Genomic DNA, 19,892 nt, shown 5'->3' with positions numbered 1-19,892 from the left:
GACATATCTTAGGAGGACATTTACTTTTATTCTAACTAGACAATTAATGAACTCAACGCATATACTTTCATGTAAATGATTGCTATCAGAGATGAAATGTGGGCCAACGTAGCTGCTTGTTAAGATTCAGCATTTATATAGCATAACAATATATTTTTATGTAAAATATGTATGAAAAAAATTATTTCTTTTTGGCAATTTTCAAGTACATAGCGTACTTGATTGAAAGGTATATGTTTGTTACAAAAGAACATTCCAAACTTGCCAATAAATATTGGCTAAAATATCGAATGATCCACTGTGAGATTTAAGTGTTTGTAAGAATCAGGCAAAATCGGAAACAAATCAGAAACATGCATGTCAAAACCCCAACGATTTGACGATAAAATATCACTCAAGGATGCTTGCTTTGTTTGAAAAAATCATTATTTGATCTCTGCAACCGGCTTTCCACAGATTTTTTTCAATAGAATGTTAGAAAAGTTTGAGCATTTCAAGTATCTGCTCTTGAAATGTTTACTATTAATGCATTTCAAATAAATTAAAACTCAATGCACCAACATAATATGGAAAATATTGTCTTTTTCTTTGAGTCTGATGGTGCAAATAGTCAAATTACACTATCAAAATGATGGTTTTTTTTCATACCACGTTTCAACTACTGCCCGATTCTTACAGGAACTGAAACTGTAACATTCAAATTTTGTTACACTGTCTTGCACACCGCGTCTACACAAAAATACAATAATCTGGGTTTGTGCAATTCATGCCCATTAAGATCAGCAAAATATTGCTCAGAATCTATTGCTAATGACTTGTACTAAAACACTGCCAAGACCAATACTTCTATTATTATATATATCTTCGACAATTTTGTCTTTCTTTTTAAAATTTGACTTATCTAACACCTTTTAAGATGCTTGAAATAGCCTTACCATATGGTGAATGTCAGTTTCGTTTTTTTTTTTTTTTTTTTTGCATTAATGGTTGCTTTGAGTTAATGGATCTCAGAAGACGTTTTGATATTTTGGGAAAAAATATTCGCTTGTCATGCAGCTTTTCCTTATCTATTGACTTGTCGGTTTGTTTGTATTGAAACCTACTTATAAGATTAAAAAAGTAATTGTCTGACCTCGAGTCTGACGTCGTCACTCTATTTCATGTCTTATACTGTTTATTTTTACTTGGGGGAGAGGTAGTGTCTGCCAAGTTCGTAAATATGACCGAGCTGCGGATTGAATAAACTACCTCCGGCACGCTGAAACAAGACCACAGAACGGTTGTCAACTACGATTAATTTGTGAGGTAATAATGGTTTGAATTAAATAAAAATGTAGTCATGTAAACACGACTTGCAAAATTCCTTTATTTCACCTACATGATTGTTGTTTGTTTATAACAGTTATTTACATTACTCTTATTCGTACTATAACTTGTTTCGAAGTGGCATTAACGGTAAGAGAGGTGCGCGAAACATTTACTACGCACTACGCTGCTTTTTTATCACGTTTATCGATTTATTTAGTGTTCGTGTAAAGGTTTAGCTTCACTAAGTTCCAAATTTGGCCCAACTTGAGTTTTTGACAAAAGCTTTACACTTAAAAGCTTACAATTATATAGATTATATTTTGTTTTCTTTTACCGTTATCAAATTTTAATCACGTTACCAAAGTTCGGAATTGTCAATAATCTGATCCCCGATGTACAGTGAAACACGCCATCGAAGCCGAAATCAACATACAGTAAGACAATCGTCCTTAAATTATGAGATTCTTGAAGATGTAAAGAAAGGAATCTTTTTAAGCACTAAATATGAGTGCAAAATGAAAACATTTAAGCCACCAATGATGGTTATATTTATGAACCATTTTCCTGATATCAGTAAATTGAGTGAAGACAGGTTTGACATTTGTTTTAAAACTGATGATCCATTGTATGCTGAATTTGATGGTTTAAACTGGAATTACTGAATGGAATATTGACGTGAAATTTACATAAACAATTAGTAAGAAGAAATATATCTAAATTTCAGACAAATATAATCTCCCACTAAAAGCAACAAAATGAAACCATATAAGAACGATAACTCTGGCAAATTGCTACGTTCATGTTCAATCTGCATAATGTTTATATCAAAAGCACAACAACCAATGAAAAGCTAAGACTGTTTATTTGATCTGTAACTTTCTTTTTCTGAACAAGAAATTAAACAGAATTCGGTGGGTTTTTGACATACATGAATCCCCTTCTGTCTGATTTTTAGAAAGACCGGTACTTAATTAGTTCCATGAATGTAGATTAAAAACGGCATAGAAAAAGTTAACTACCGACACTCATTCAACTTAAACACACTTATGTGGTAAGGAGGCAATGTTCATATAAACCTTATAAGAGAAGTTTACCTAGAAAACTAAAAATTCAATATCTAAGGGTGATCGAAAGAAAAATGTAGTTCATTGGAACATATCTTTCCTTGTCAAGAATAAATGAAAGTTAAAGACTATGTGCCATGTTTAGAAACAAGGTTGATTAATTCATTTAAGCCTCTTCTTTCTAATTCAATTTCTGGCAAACGTAATAGGTTTTGTAAATTCCTCTTGTTTATCAATTTGGAAAGAACGAATTAACTCGAAAATGCTATAAAACTGTTTTAAGTGTTCCAAGCTTTTACACGATATACATCCATAAACGTTATTAAAAAAGGACATTTTACATTTTCTTCCTCTTCATTGACGCGTCTGCCCCTTGCCATGAATGGTAATAACAGTTAATGAACTTATAAACTCTATGCAATAGTCAATTGAAGAGTCAAAAAGGGAAGTCCGTAAAACAAAAGACGATATCAGAGTGAAAACCGGATCACTGGAAATGACCGCAATGATCTTCTCTCAATACATGCATTTCCGATGTAAAAGGAGAGTTGAGTGATCAGTTATATAGATACATTTACTAATTTATATATTTTTGTGTTATGCACGAACTATTGTGTTGTTTAAAATGATTATCAGTTGAAATGTATAACTATTTATCAACTTTGATTACTTGAGTATTTTGAAATGTTTACTTATTTGATAGTCCAAAGAAACCAGTTGAACGCTCGTGATGGTACACAAACATCGTTTTTTTTATAACTGCTTACATATATAGGCTGTACTGATTCTTTTCGTTTTGGGAGGATAGTACCGAGGCGAAATTTATCGGTAACTGTCAGAAGATCTGGCTCTACAACTGTGCAAGAATTGTTCTAAATCTTTCATAGAACATTTCTTCTGACGGTTCTAGGGCAGTTTTTCAAGAACTGATCTTATCTATATAACCCATTTTACATAAATGATACGAAATTTTTTGTCAATTTCCATGATACTAATAGTAGCATTTAAATTATATTTCAATTTGGTGGGTTAATTTACATATTGTACCAAGTGCCCAATTTCTGCAGAGACAGACACTAATTTTTTGAGCTTATTTTTCAGCCGTACGAACAAGTTTGAAAACGAACTTTTCAAACTATGGACACCACTTGAACCTGCTTGGACATGAACCAAAAGTACTGATTTAAGTGGCATGCGAATGGTTAAAAATCAGTTCAGAGTGGGAAATGGATTGGACCAAGAGATGTGATTTAAGTTATTGCAGTAAATAGATCGTTGTATTCAAGCATACGCAGCGTGCTTTCATCGAATAAATGCCCGTACTATTTTTCTTTCACTGTAAAAGAAATATTGTTCGTGGGGTACCCATTTTTTGTGGTTTTCGTAGATAGGTCAATCCACGAAATTTGGTTCCCAGCGAATTGTAGATTCTCAATGGTATGTATTTTTGAAACTTCAAAACAACGAATTCAAGAATCTACGAACTTGTGTTACTTCACTAGTCCACAAAAATTTGTATCCACGAATTAAAGTACTTTTACAGTATTTCTTTTTGCTATCTGTATCTACAAAACATATGAACCGTTTCATCGTTAAACTTGCATTTTTTACCACCATACAGCTACATAATTGCATATCGCGAAATGATGTAGGAAAAACATTTCGTTATAACTTTATCTTATATGTGTGATATGCACTGTTATTGTACATAGCGATGATGCATGATGAAAGGTAGACGAAAGAGTGGCACGTTTTAAGGCCGCTGGTAGATTTTTTTTTATTGAATGTCAGTTATTCCTTGTAAAAAAACGGTTCCGATCTATAACAATGAAGAAAAAATAGCTACATTGTATACTTAATGAGCAAGCGAGTGGAAATCCTTGGCGGACGAGACAACCCAGAGAACACCAAAGGAGAACACATCAAGAACAACCGTAAAACACAAATCAACTGAAAATACGCACAAAAAAAGCGAACAACACGAAACAAAAACAATTAAATGGTGAACTTATGTATTCCGGAAGAGTTAACAGCCGTTGCTTCGTGCAAAACGCTCGCCACGCTGCTTGTTCCAAGTCGAGTCCAGTAAAAGAGAAAGAACATGTCAGCATATATACTGATCATACTGGAAAAGGACGCCCTATATCGGTCAATCAATTTATAATGATGACCGCAAAACTTTTCAAATGATGACTGTAATCAATTATATATATCCTTTTTTCCTGTGATTTTTGTGTTAGACTCTGATATCTTTCTTGGAAATCAACATAATTATCACAATTTATGGAAAGACGAATTTTGGTGAAACCTTCATTTACTGGAGTACTCTTTTCTAAGAGTAAAGAGATAGTTGACATTTTATAAATCATAGATGTCGCGTTTAGTGGAAATATTACCTCCTTTGGAAGAGTAATCAAGGGAACCAAGGTTATAGAAATTTCGAGGTGAAGAATAAGAGGCAGACTTTTTGGTAGAATCTAGGATAAAATGTTAGACAGCCATTTGGAGAATACTCCGTTAATGAAATACTGCCTTCCAGGCTTAATTGTTAACTGCAATTAAAAAGTTAAATATCGTACATTATGCAACAAATTCTTCATTATACACTTTGGGGAACGTTTATAAGAACACAACTCGTGTAAATATCTAGATTATTATATGGTAAATCTATGTGTTGTATACCTATGCTTATATTACGTTGTAAAACTGTCGAGATTTATTAAAAGTAGCAGGTAAATTGTTAAAACATATGATTTTTTTTTTAAATTTTATTAATGAATTAAGATGCAATTAAGTCAAATTTCTGTATATAATTATCCACTCTGGAATATCTGTGTTTTTTTTGTCGATTTCTCCTACAAAAGACAAATGAACTTGTTGAAGTATATCAAGAGAACCATGATTTGAGTAGAAATCAAAAGTTTGTAAAACATAATTCCAATTGATAGTAATTGCTGATACATTCTTTGTTTATGTATTATTAGAGTTATCAAGAGAACGAAGATTCGAGTGGAAAGCAAACGAATGTGTTCCAAGGATAAAGTCAAGACAAGGAAAACAGACGCACACAACAAAGAACATAAAATAACACGTTCAAATAAATAAATGCAAATGAGCAACTCGGACGCAGCCAAAAATTGAGAGCATAGACCATGTGTAACGGTAAGGAAAGTGTCGTCTTAAAACGAAATATCATAAAGTTGAAAAGTAGGTTTCAAGAAAACTGCTAAAAGAATATTTTACTCAGTAAGATTTTGTTTATGTTTTTTTTTGTTTTTTTTTTTTTTTTGTTTTTTTTGTTTTTTTGTTTTTTTTTTGAAGAAAAAATGGATGGTAAAAATCAGAAACATGCATGTCAAAACCCCACAGCTCTGACATTATAATTTCACTCAAGGGCACTTTCTTTATATGCAATCCCTAAAATTAGGATTTTTACGGCGTGCTATGTACATGTAGTTATATACATATTTTATACCATGTGGTATTGGCCTTTTGATTACTTTTAATGGTTTCTTTGAATTCACCATCATTTTCTTTTAATTTTTTTGTATATCGTCTGCCGTAAGCGACGCAAAACGTTTGGTCGCCATTTTAGTTGTAGTAAACAAAAAAAGGATAACTAACCGGGTATTGCTAAAATAGTGACCATGTATCGGAAATACACCGTCTGCACGTGATCAAAATACAGAGCGCCGATTCGTTGATTTCAACTGATAATTAGCAGAGGTGGGACAATGATACTCCTTTGCGATATATAATTTTGTTATTACTTTTATCTACGTTCGTAAAATGAATAAACACATAATAGGCTCAGAAGATGTGAAAGAATGTTCTTTCTAAATAGCAAAGGCAAGTTTAGGATATAGACACATTTGTTTTATATGCATGTTTCAAATTTATAAACTTTGCTTAATAATCAAAGACTGGCAATTACAAACTTACCAACTTTTTAACACGTGTGTGACTTAACTCTAGCAATGCCACTTAAACCCTGAAACACTAGAAAGTGGCAGTTAACAATCTGAAAAATAAGTATAAATTTTCGTTATTAATCTGACGTAAATGCAAAACAATACTTTACTGCCAAACAGCTTAATTGTTTAACACAATATAAATGGTAGTCCAGAAAACATAAAATAACCCTAGTTATTGTTAAGCTTCTAATATTTCCTGTTAGGAGACGTGGGGGAATTAACTTTTTTCTAAAATTTCAAGGATTAATCTCTTTTAATTATTTCAATCGTCAAAATTTGCAGATAAAAATATCGTTTAAATTTTATTTATTTTCTTATATGCCGAACGCGTGAAGGAGTTCTTGTAGATTTCATATGAATTTACATAATTTGGACTTTTATTTACCACACTGCTGCAAAATTAAAGCACATGAGCTTTTAAATATAACTACAACAAATGCCAAGTCTGGAGATGTTTCTTCTATTGTGGAAATAACTATTATATATAATGATATATGGAACATAAAAGGTTATGAAGGAATCTATCAGTGTAACAAAAATGCAGTATTACTCACTTGACCTCCAACACTAGTGACTTTAACATCAAACTTATAGTTCACACCAGTAACGACCTGCAAATAATGATATTATATTCATCTATCCACATCCATAGTTTTTTAATATCTAAGGGCTTTACAAGAAAGGTATCATGAGCGTCTGTTCTGGATTTTACATCGATCACGTAATGCTCAGCTGTCTGACAATCAGGCAAAATGTGTAAAAGGTGCGACAAATAAAGAAAAATGCAGGAATTGTATTGCCATCAAAGTGTTTGTAAAATTTGCCGTTTTAAGACATTAATTTATTTGAAGTCCACTAATGGCAGAATAGCAGGAAAAATTTCCCGCATATTTTCCCTATATAAATAGTAAAAAAGATCTATGTCACAGATGCGCCATGGTAAATGTAAGTAGCAGTCTTTGTTAGAATCATGCAAAGTCTGTTATATTTGATACATCCCAAAAAAGGCTTCACATATTTTTATTAAGATTGCAATCTGCCTTGTCTTTAAAAGAGAACATTCACATCGAAAATCACGTACTTTGTCCTTTGTTGTGTGTGTCTGTTTTCCCTGTCTGGCCTTTCTTTTGATTTCCGCTAGAATCTTGGTTCCCTAAGTTACTTTTTTATTCTTTCTATTGTGTTTCATTGTCATTTACTGAGTTATCTTCCGTAAATTTTGAATTCTACAATACATACAACACTATTCATACCTTGGTTCCCTTGATAACTCTTTCACATCATTGGGTCGATACCTCTGCTGGTGGATTCGTCCCCGAGGACATCATCAACCCAGTAATACAATTTGTTGTTAAAAATTAATGGTTTTAACAAGAGGTATGAAAAAAAACTGGCTCGGACGTCGCCCAGTATAAAAAGGTCGGAACCTGACAGCAGATCGGACACACTGTTGTCTTGTAAGAATGTGGTGTTCCCAGATGGGAATCTTAGCACGCTCACATCTGGTATGGAAAGTGCCCCGACCAATTCAACAAAAAGTACCCAATCAAGCGTTCAGTCTGCAAACTAGATAGTGCAATACCTTACGGATGCAATGACAACATCAAAAGTATAGGAAACCTTTCAAGCCAATATAACAATAGCATAATTGTGATGAATTTCTTTGACAAATATCCAAGACGGGAAAGGAGTCATGACCGTCGCCACTATAGGTCACCTAAGTTACATGATGTCTGCATAGATGGTCTCCTTCCGTTCATATAAAAACCTCTTGGACTTACATCACATTAAAACCAAACTTTATTCTATACCTTTCACTCTACTACACTCCCTTCCTGTTTCGGACCCCACCTCATCATTATACAGACTTGTTGCCATCATTTTGGAGATTGGTTTCCACAGATTCTTTAAACCAGTTTGTGTGAAAAGTCAAGATGAAGAAAGACGATCATTTCTTCCACTACCGTTTGTCAACAAAGGTATAGATGCAATTAATTTGGCTAACATCCTCCATCACAAAAACGTTACCAACAAAATTCCCCCACATTTCAAAGACAAAGACATACCAATTATTTCATATTCCTACACTTCATCTATTGCATTCAAAATTTTCAATCATAAAAGGCTATTGTAGAACCTCGAGATTAAGGACTTCATGGCTAAACCACCTGAATGTTCTTACAAAAACTCTCCATTCAAAAATGGTCCTTCTGGTCACGTCGTTACGGGTGATTTAATCGAAAACGAATCTCTGCGTAATATCCTTTCTAAAGATCCCAAGTACCTTGAACCACGCTCCATAAAATGGAATTATAACTTTAAGGTTCTTATGAATGCCGTGGAGGACTAGGTAAGAAAATGGATAAAACGGGAACAAGAAGACATTGATTCTCTTTCAGAGTGGTTAAAGGCCGTGAGGTCTTTAATTTTGAAACGAATAAAAGTGTTAAGTGGGGCAATGAGTGCCAAGGCTACATCATTTTTCAAAGACCCCGATGTAGCAAAAACATTGTCTACTATACAGGACAAATATGTTGTCGTACCAGCAGACAAAGCCCAAAACAACATTGTTTTTGTCTGCAAAACGTTTTACCTCCAATGTTTATTATCAGAGGTAGACGTAGAAAATAATAGCAGTGATAAGACCTATACTGCTACCACACTCTTAAAGGAAGAGATTATGGAAAACAATAAATCTGTGCTATCCTCTTTTGTCTCTCTGCCAAGGACGATAATTGTGATTTACTATCTATGTACTGGATTCCTAAACTCCACAAGAATCCATACAAACAAAGTCTCATAACTGGATCTGCAAAATGTACCACCAAACCTCTTTCAAAACTTCTATACTCAACTGTCAAAGAGGGACTGCAGTTCTACCACAACTCTTGTTACTCCCGTAGTTGTATTAATTCAATGTGGATCCTGAAAAATTCGAAAGATCTTTTGGAGACAATCAGTTTAAGACTATTATCTGAAAATAATAGCATTAAAACCTATGCTTTTTCGACACTGTATACTTCTATTCCCCATACTCAATTAAAATCCCGACTCAAAAACATTATACATCGTTGTTTTTCCAAAAAAAAGATGGTACACCTAGATACAAATATATAGTTTTGGTAGAGAACTTTGTAAGAAATAATTCAAAATCACCTTCCAAAAATACAGAGGAAGATGTTTACAGAATGCTGGAATTTTTTAATCGACAACATATTTGTCCAGTGTGGTGGACGTGTTGTTCAACAAACAGTCGGCATTCCAATGGGAACAAATTGTGCTCCTTTGCTGACCTATGCATTCACTCTTATGAAGCTGACTTCATAGCTGATCTGATCCGGAAGAAAGAATATTGTTTGACTAGATCCTTTAATCTCAGTTTCCGCTATATAGATGACGTATTATCTTTAAACAATCCTAATTTCGGGGATTTCATAAATCGCATCTACCCCAAAGACATTGAGATAAAGGATACTACAGACACTGTGAAGTCAGCCTCCTATCTTGACCTACACTTAGAAATCGATGGTAAAGGAAAACTATTGACCAAACTTTACGACAAACGTGATAACTTCATTCAGAATTGTCAACTTTCCTTTCATCCCTTCAGCACCTGCGTATGGAGTGTTCATATCACAACTCATACGTTATGCCAGAGCTTGCCGAAACTACACAGACTTTTTGTATCGCGCTAGAATTCTAACAATTAGGCTTCTGGTGCAGGGTTATGTTGCTACAAGATTTAAGTCATCGCTACAGGAGTTTATGGTCGTCAACTTAAACTCGTGTATCGTTATGTTGTGTCCATCTGAACCATGAAAACTGATTTATTCAACGGGTCATACTTTTCCTTTCCTCGTTTGTCTACCCCGGACTTGACTTTTTTTTTGAACAACTCGGCGGGTGTTTCTAGAAAAGCAGCGGACGTTTACCCTTCCGGTGCACCTGGTCCATGCTCCCAGTTTTTAGTGGAGTCTGAGTTGCTCATTTGCATTTGTTACTTTGTATGTAAGATTTTAGTTACTTTATGTTCTTTGTTGTGTATGCATGTTTTCCATGTCTGGTCTTTGTCCCTGGAGGATTACATTCCTTTGATTACCACTATAACCTTGGTTCCCTTGATAACTCTTTCTAAGATCAAGGGTTATGAATAAATAAACACATGGTAGTTCCTGTAAACTAAAACATTTCTTAACAAAATATTAAAACGGATGATTTAGATTTTCCAACCATGTATCACGTTTTGCATGCTCTAAGCTGGAGTGCTATTTTTTTACACAGAATGATACTTTAAAAATAGTTTTAGTTTAATCTATAAAAGTAGCAATGTTTTGTTTTTGTGGGGTTGGTGTGTTAACAGTTGTTGTATTTCAAATGTTTTGTTGTTGTTTTGCTCTATTCGTGTATTTAATATTGTTCTGCTTTCCTGTTTAAGTGGGTATTTACTTCAGTATTTATCCTTTGAATTGAGCATTTACACTTTAATTTTAACACTTTTTGTACCTTGATGCTATTCAAACTATCTTTTTCTTATTTTTGTTTATTTTAATAATGAAATTACTAACAGTTAATAGTATACCTTTCAATATTTGCTAAAAATACTTCCATCTATTGTAATCACTCATTTGAAAATTTTGGTCTATAAAATAGGTTGCCGAACATACCTGTGATTTGGCATTTCGTGTTTCCATTCTCATTACTATGATGTTTTCAGCAGTAAGGAGCTTCATCCTCACTGAATTGAGTACAGCAATAGGTATCGGTCCATGGTAATCCTGCCAGCCCCCTGCTTGACCAAAGCTACTTCCAACAATACAAATGATTAAAATAATTTTAATCATGATGCACAATTCTCTTTCTTCTCCAGAAAAGCACTTACTTTATTTCCCTAGGAGACGACCTTACATAGAAATAGTTTTTGTATTTGATTAATTAGAAGAGAGAAAATCCATGAGTTAGAAGTCTACACGTCCGGTTTGTACATGTTATTGTTCATAATATGTCTCCTTGAACTTATTATGCTCACTTTTCCTGTAAAGTACGTTCTATAAATTAAACACATATTACTGTTGAACAGTTCAACTTTATTCCACTGATCAACTGATGTAGAAAGCAGATATTGTCAATATTTTTAAAGCTTGTATTGAGTATGATATAAAACTTTTCTTTACATATATTTTTTATGGACATTCCAGCCATGTGTGTTTGTATGTTTGTTTGGTTGGTTGGTTTTGCTTATGTGTTTGTCAAGTAAATCGTGAGTTATAATCCCAAATTAAATAACCTTTTTGTTGTATTTAATATTGCACATGTGTCTTAAACTCTTTTTTTTAACCAGAAGCGTTATGCATGTGGCTTTCCATCAAGCTCTAGTTTACGTGTTCATTTTTGTTTGTGTTATTTATATTGTGGATGATTGTTATCAGAATGTTTGTTATCATTTTTGTTTAAAATTTAGCTTTTTATCATTATCTTTATTATTTTTCAGTATTATTAATTTTATTTGGACAACAACGTCGGTATTTGATGTCAACATGTTTGCGTCAAGATGTAATTTCTGCTTCGTCATTCTTCCTTGACATTTCAGTTTTCATGACTACAAGTACTGTGTTGTTTTCATTATTTTTACCTTACACTCATCATTTGTCATGAGGGTGAACAGATTTCCATTACATTTCTATGAAATCACGGTGTAAATTGATAATTGCGAATATGTATACTTGACAGAGTCCGTAAAAATTAGCAACCGGGAATTTTTTAAAAAGCGTTTAAAATATTGGTTGTCAAAGTTTTATGTACTAATCATCATTCTCAAAATCGAAAACAAAAAAGCCCTCACTCTAGTTTTAAATAAGATCAAAACACAGTGTTTGTGTAACAGATTACCATGTCTCCTTCTTTTAGTGAACTAAGGAGGGGTTCATTGTTATAATGATATTGTATACCAGTATGTAAATAATAGAATTCAAAGTTACAAAAAGACTCGTTTTATTTCAAATGAAACTTTTAATTTACTAAATTTATTCTATGATTGAAATGGATTCTTAACTTCTTTTCCTTTATCGTCTACCCCGGACTTTTTATGAGCAATTCGGTGGGTGTTTCTAGAAAATCAGAGAACGCATACCCAACCGAACTCCTTTATGAATGTAGAATTTGTTTGATTTAAACATTTCCACCTAGATTCAAGGGACTTCAAATCGTGTCCGTTGTAAACAGGTCTTCGGTATACTCAGGGTTAGGTTTAATCTTGATTCAGTGTTTAGTTCTTTATACTAAATAAGATATTGACACGACCTTTCTAGATAAAATACCAAAACTTACAGTTCCTATCATCGAGTCTGTAGAATTGTCACGAAATGCAAGCTATCTTATCACAAAATGATCTGATAGGTTATTTTTACTCTTTTTGCACTGGAAATCTGGTTATAAACTATCAATTTTTTTTAAGTGGAAGCCTTTATAAAAATCAAATAGGATGTTATTCACGCATGTTGAAAACCCATCAACATCATTTTTATTTCTTTTAAGTATTCAGAAGTAGTTACGAATCACATAAGCAGTCTTAATCTGGTACCCTTTCGAAACCAAAGCTATATTTTTTTATTTGTTTTTTGTTTTTGTTTTTTTTGTTTTTGTTTTTGTTTTTGTTTTTGTTTTTGTTTTTGTTTTTGTTTCGTTCGTTTCTTTGCTTGTGTTGCTGATTGTTTGATATGGTGATATGGTGATATGATTTGTTTAAGAAGGGCTACTATAACGTACATTTATAGCATACGTAGACCAAAAAACATCAGTTAACTCATCTTATTTCAAAGTGCTTTACCTATCTCAATACCGACAACAAAATACCGAAGCATCATCACATGTGAACAATTGAGGGGTACATGGTCAAAAGGTTAAAAATTTAAACTAGAAACAGAAACGATCTATTGACACAATGTAGACAAACGTATAAATTATACGTATTTGTAAAAACTGACTTAAGTTAACTGACGGAGTTAAAGGGGAAAAAAAGACAGTGCACAAAATGCCTAAGCACAAAAATGTGATTTACATCTTGTGCTCAGGAAAGAGCAATCATATCCTGCTATGCCAGCTGCTCCTTTCAAATCGAATGTGAGTAGAATATGTATTTGTATGTAAATTCAAATGATATCACATATGTTTCTACCTACAAGAAAGGCATGTTTATTGTTTACATTTTTTTTCTTATTGATGTTTTATATTTTTTGTGTAACCTGAAAAGAAAAAAAGATGTTATATTAAAGTAATCTAATCTAGTCAATCTAAACTTCAGTATTATTACTTATTTACATAAATCATTTCCGGAAGAAATATGAAATTATAGATTCTGAAGCTTAATTCTTGTTCTAAAACTGATGTTAGACTGCAAATGTGTGGTGCTTACTTTGGACTCGAATCCTTTGTGGTTTTGGTCGCGAAAGTGTAATACACCATGTATATGAATGGGCCAACGTCTACATATAATGATTGTCCCTGGTAGTTTATTTAAATGAAAATGATTTGTCAACTAATAGGACAAAGAAAAACACGGTAACTGTTTGTAAAAAGAAATTTGTCAGTGCCACACTACTAGTTAAGTTGGTCAATACAACATCATGAACAAATCAGTGGAAATTGCTGTCAGTAAAAACATCTTTCACGCTAATTAAAAAATTATCTGAAATCGTACAAAATCTAGCTGCGGTCTGAATATTATATAAGCTTACCCGCTTTTAACATGTATGTGATGTAATTTCAGCTACTCCGTCTATATGCTGATAAACTGTGAAATGGCAAACCATATTCTGAAACATATATGCTTCTTTGAATATATAATAAAATGATGAAAAAACGGCGTTGTATCTCTCGAATCCTCTTAAATTATTTAGTAAGGTATTCATAAGGACCAATTGGAACTTATATGTATCCTAAGCATTATTCAAGAGCAGGTTAATCCTTTACTTAATATATAGCGCTATACTTTTTAAAGAGTAATCAAGGGAACCAAGGCCACAGCGGCAACTAAAAGAATGCAATCCAGGGACAAAGACCAGACACGGAAAACAGACATACACAACAAAGAACACAAAGCAACCAAAATCATACACACAAAGTAACAAAGTAACGAAAGTAAATGAGCAACTCGGACTCCACTAAAAACTGGGAGCATGGACCAGGTGCACTGGTAGGGTAAGCGTCCTCTTCTTTTCTAGAAACACCCGCCGAGTTGCTCATAAAAAGTCAAGTCCGGGGTAGATAAACGAGGAAAGGAAAACTATGACCCGTTGAATAAATCAGTTTTCATGGTGCTGATGGATACATCATAACGATCCACGAGTTCATAAAACTTCTGCGGTGATGAATTCAATCTTGTAGCAACATAACCCTGTTCCAGAAGCCCATTTGTTAGATTTCTAGCGCGATACAAAAAGTCTGCGAATACATTTTTTGCGCAGGGGTTACCACTAGAACCTTGGTTCCCTTGATTACTATTTCCGCTATTTCAAGTGACAATATTTCATTGCAAAAGTTAAAAGGTCTACTGCGAAACTATGAAATAAATATTGTACTTATTTTAACAATTTTGTTAATTTTGTTTTCTTTCATTTCCTTCTTAGCCTTCCAAACAATGTTTCTTTAACTGTTGTATATTATTATAAGCAATAGAAATGTCGTCATAATAAGATTTGCATCGGTAAATTTGTGGTTTTTTTTTTTGTTTTTTTTTTTTTTGTTGTTGTTTTGTTTTTTTTTGTTTTGTTTTTTTTGTTGTTGTTTTTTTTATTTGTTTTGTTTTGTTTTGTTTTGTTTTGTTTTTTTGGTGTGGGGGAGGACAATATTTCGTGGTTTGGTCTACCCCACAAATTAAAGTACTTTCACAGTAAATGGAAATGTGACGATCAACGAAAAAATATTTAAACTGTTCCTTTCTTCGCATTTTGTTTTTGTTTTTTTTTTTGGACTGTAGAGTTAGATCGGTCTACACGGGTATTTGGTTTACCAAGGATAAAAATACATTTAAGTACCAGTCCATATAAAATTCAGAACTGCCTATGGTAAGGTGATTCATGGTGTAGAATAACCCACGGATAAAAAAATGCTGTTTTGGTCTACGTATGCTAATTGTTTTATGTGACAATAGCCTTTTCTGTATTTAGATCTGTGCTTTTGAGAAAACTACACTTCAGTATTGCACTAAAATCAACCAAAGTAAACCATGTCAAGAACAATAAATCTTGCAAAGTGTTAATTTCATGCACAAACTTTATAAAATTTATCTCAAAACCGTAATCCCCAAATGTAAACCTAAAACTGGTTATGTGATCTATTTCTGAACAAGAAATACGACTGAAATTGGTGGGGTTTTGACATGAATGAATCCCCTCCTGTCTGATTTTTATAAAGACTGCTACGTAAATTGAGAAAACTTCCAAAAGTGTCTGATTTATACAGGCTTTCGGTTGATTGTGGTTTGTTTTAAACAGATTTTGCTATTAAAAATTTGAAGTGCATTTCAACTGTATTGGAAATGATAAAATCTTTCTTCAACATCCCTCATCTTTGATATAAAGTGTATGCAAAATGTTTCTATAGTAGCATTGAATGCATTTCAGCAAAATGTTTACGACGTATAGACATTACTACAGGACCTGCTTGCTTCGCGCAGTGATATGTTTTTTATCATACAGGTACCTTTCCACCGTGACCTGCGAAAGACACATCAAAGGCATAGTTGAAGCCTGCAACCACCTGAAAGAAAATATTACATTACAAATTTGGTATACAGTGCCCGCATAATTTCATAGTAGCGCAATATAGCATTGAAGACTGTGCTAGAAAAGGGATATTTGTTCTCCAAAGTGTTATCCTGAGCTTATGTATAATACTTCAAATTAAGTAGCCTGCCATATAATCACTGGGTCAGATTAAACTGATGATAACTAATTAAGTCTACCTTTAAACGACATAGAAAAGAAGCCAGAAAAATTAACATGAACAACATAAATATAAAATTATCACAAAATAGGTTATATCATACTTCTATATTGATTTAAGATTCGATCCAATGTTACAATCTTTGTTATTTCATCGTATACTTTCGATGCAAGTGATTGGGTATTTCTATTCCTCAACATGCATATGCATGATCTGGTAACACAATTAAGATAATCGTAACAAACCATTTGAAATGCATGTCACAGTTAATGTCGACACCCTTTTCATGTTTTAAAAATAAGATAAATGTCACAAAACTAGAAGAGTTCATTGAAAGTCAGTTCTGAATCAAAACAAACTGTCTACAGTGAAACCTGTCTAAATCGAACCCCTATAGGACTGCAGGGCTAGTTCGGTTTAGACATGTATTCGGTTTACCCAGGTTCAAAATACATTTTGATACGAAGAGACTGGCTTAGATAGGTTTCATTAAAACAACTGTTCTTTGTAAAACGAATTGGTAAATATGGGACATGTAGTAGGTCAAGGCCACTAGAATTCAGACGTACTAAATAATATCACATCTCTTAGACCGAATAAGGGACAAAACAATAGACTCTGTTCACTAATTGTCAAATGACCATTCGCTTAAAGTACTATTGTTCACTACAACTGCATTGACAGTTGGCCACTTGTAAATTAAAATAACACACTTCGAAATTTTCCTGTAATGTTTATGTTCCGATATCAGCTCATTTCAAAAACTAATTGGGTTCATAGAATATTCCATCAATTTCATGCTCACGTTGGAAAAATATGGCAATTCCGTGCGCAATTACCTGATGAAGCATTTTCTATGGAGGTGCACGGTTACTTCAAAGACTTGTTATCAATTAAATAATGTATTGACGGTCACTCGGTTCATGACGATACTGCTTTATGCGATACATGTAATATTCTCTCTCAGTAAGAAGCAATTAATGATTTTTTTAGGCGGGGAGTTCAATTGAAAATGTAGCTCAAACTTGTATTCCAATGCGTGTGAACAACTAATAATGATGTATCAAGGCATCTCATTGACTTGATTGGTAGGTCCGCGTTATCACTTATACATGAACAGATCTACTATTCCACAATATTGTAGAACTCTCGACCTGTATAGGATTTATAATAAACCATCGTGGTAAGACTGCCAGAAACTCCATTTGGCTAAGATAACAATGATCTCATTTAACTACGAATTCTGCTTAGATATAAACATGCATCCAATTTTTCGACATTTAACAATTTCAGTGTCATAGACAAGCTAGAAACCCTTGATGATCACGCACAACTTTAATATGCACAGAGCGTCAGTGATGTGCCACCTATGTAGACTGTAAGACCAGCTTTATGAATGGCTAAACAAATTCTAACGGAAGTGACGAAATTTTAACGGGACGGAAGTAGACGACAGTGCACGTGCGACATTGAGCTCCCACCGTCATATGCATAGCTTAAAAATAAAGCACAACTGACCTGTGATCTGACGTTAGTGTAAGAAAGGTCACCCGACTGCAATTGTAAGTGGTTTTCAGCTTCGAGAGTTTGTTTCACTGCAGCGGTGACAGCATCAGGGATCTGTCCATGAAAATCATGCCATCCACCTGGAAGACCACCGCCACCTAGCTGGCAAAGGCTTGTACCAACGACACAAAGAAGGATAATGGCTTTGATCATTTTGCAAAGTAAAGATAAGAATTGTAAATGATCTTGCTTTATATACGATCTCTGATAATAATAGCAAAGGGGTCTTGATGGAAAGTATATACTACAAAAGGGAACTGTAATTTCATGTTTGAAAATTTGGGAACCACTTCTCGGTTTTGGAGTCAATGCGACATTTGTTGGTATGATCAAATTCAGAATGGTGAATTAGTGAATCAAAAAATCCCTAAAAGTCGGTTTTATGTGATTCAGTAATTTATAGATGTGTTACGATATAAAAAAAAAAACATTAATCCAACAATAAGCACTGTGTTATTGTTTGTAGGCAACTCTTGTTTGAAGTAAAAACTGTTTCGAATGAATGTTAATTCTCTTGTGGAGAGTGTTCACATTGTAATGTGTTTGTATTCATGTATTCATTTGTTTCAATTTGAAGGGGAAACTAACCGACAGAAAAAGAAAGAAAAATCAAGGGAACCAAGATTAAACCGGAATTCAATGGAACACAAATTCTAAGTATAAAGACTAGACAGGGGAACACACAAACACAAGAAGTTACAAGAAGCAACCAAAGCACGAACAAAGAAACAAATCTAAATGAGCAACCCAGACTCCACTATAAATTTGGAGCATATAACCGGTGCACTGGTTGTGTAAGCGTCTTCTGACTTTCTACGTATAATCCCCTAAATCCTAAAATGTCACATGCGAAGTTGATGAAACAGGAAAAGAAAACTATTACACGATGAACAAATAAGTTCAGTAGATACATCGTAAAGAGAAATTGTTGATACAAATCTAAACAAAGGGCACCCAACAAGACCCAAAGACAATTATTGCAAAAATGACTTTTGATTACAATGAACACACCGTGTCATTTATGTGGACTAAGTACAAAAATAATTATGCACATGGAATGTATTGTCTTTTTTTATTTTTGAATGTCAAAGTCAAGACCCAGATTCGGCATTGTTTATCAGCCTTAAAAGCCTCCTGATACACAGTGAGTTTTAAGCACATTTCTGTCGTCGTCAATTAACTCTCGCTATTGAAAATCAGGTTTCTATGAAATTTATAATACATGTACATTTGACTAATTTAAAAAAATGTGCTTCTTCAATGTATATATAAGTTCCGGTGTTGTTTCATTGATTTTCAATTCTAAGCTGTCAGTGAGGACTTTTGGACCCGATTTGTTATACATATGTATTGAGATAATATAGTTCATATAAGATTGGTGCATCTGGTCCATGCTCCCAGTTTTTAGTCCGAGTTGCTCATTTACTTTTGATACTTTGTATGTATTATATATTTTAGTCACTTTATGTTTTTGTTGTCTTTGTCTGTTTTCCATATCTGGTTTTCATCCATAGTTTACATTTTGTTGATTTCCACTAAAATCTTGGTTCCCTTGTTAACTCTTTTGAACTTTAATCGCAGACGCTATTCTTGTATATAGGAAATCTCACATATTCTCATTGTTTGCTTGAAACGTAAGCGATATAACAACATTACGGTGCATTATCAATTAAGTTTAATGTAATTTGAGTAGAAACATCATATTGAAAACGAATAAGTCAATTCAGAAACCACCAAGTGTTGATTTTAGCTGATTCCGTTAATTAAAAGTGTTATGAAACTACTATAAATACAAAGCAATTAATGATTTTCTGTGTTCATGTTTTTTTTTAATGTTTAGATAAAACAAAATACTTGATTGCATCAAAAGAAAAACTTCTCGCTAACAAAACCGGTGATTTCATTGTAAGATAACCAGTAAGTTTGAACTTTGAACTCATACTGGATTGAATGGATGTTTTATCTCATGGAAACATTTTTATTTGTTTTCATTTTTTTTTATTTCATATTTATTTATTTATTTACTTATTTATTTATTTAT

General features: G+C 33.3%; 2 protein-coding genes across 3 annotated transcripts; both read right to left on the bottom strand.

The window, feature by feature from the left end:
- Nucleotides 1-5,104: 5,104 nt before the first annotated feature.
- On the bottom strand, nt 5,105-13,369 carry LOC148610601 (uncharacterized). 2 transcript variants are annotated; one of them, XM_088595784.1, is made up of 4 exons: nt 11,011-13,369; nt 6,901-6,957; nt 6,315-6,393; nt 5,105-5,227 (listed from the first exon to the last, which is right to left on the bottom strand). In XM_088595784.1, exons 1-3 carry the CDS (start codon nt 11,185-11,187, stop codon nt 6,322-6,324), a joined length of 306 nt encoding a protein of 101 aa, XP_088451910.1. In that variant the 5' UTR covers nt 11,188-13,369; the 3' UTR covers nt 5,105-5,227; nt 6,315-6,321. The 2 variants fall into 2 exon arrangements, with proteins under 2 accessions (XP_088451910.1, XP_088451911.1); XM_088595785.1 differs by lacking the exon at nt 5,105-5,227 and having other exon boundaries at nt 6,311-6,393.
- Nucleotides 13,370-13,506: 137 nt separating this feature from the next.
- Nucleotides 13,507-18,030, bottom strand: LOC148610600 (uncharacterized). The gene is made up of 4 exons (XM_088595783.1): nt 17,804-18,030; nt 16,043-16,099; nt 14,077-14,154; nt 13,507-13,584 (listed from the first exon to the last, which is right to left on the bottom strand). Exons 1-3 carry the CDS (start codon nt 18,002-18,004, stop codon nt 14,083-14,085), a joined length of 330 nt encoding a protein of 109 aa, XP_088451909.1. The 5' UTR covers nt 18,005-18,030; the 3' UTR covers nt 13,507-13,584; nt 14,077-14,082.
- Nucleotides 18,031-19,892: the final 1,862 nt, after the last annotated feature.

The sequence above is a fragment of the Perna viridis genome, chromosome 8, assembly GCF_037379345.1.
Source record: "Perna viridis isolate PV_CMFRI_1.1 ecotype Kerala chromosome 8, ASM3737934v1, whole genome shotgun sequence".
NCBI lineage: Eukaryota > Metazoa > Mollusca > Bivalvia > Mytilida > Mytilidae > Perna > Perna viridis.
Note: the sequence above shows the minus strand (reverse complement) of the source record. Positions and strands in the feature narration are given on the sequence as shown.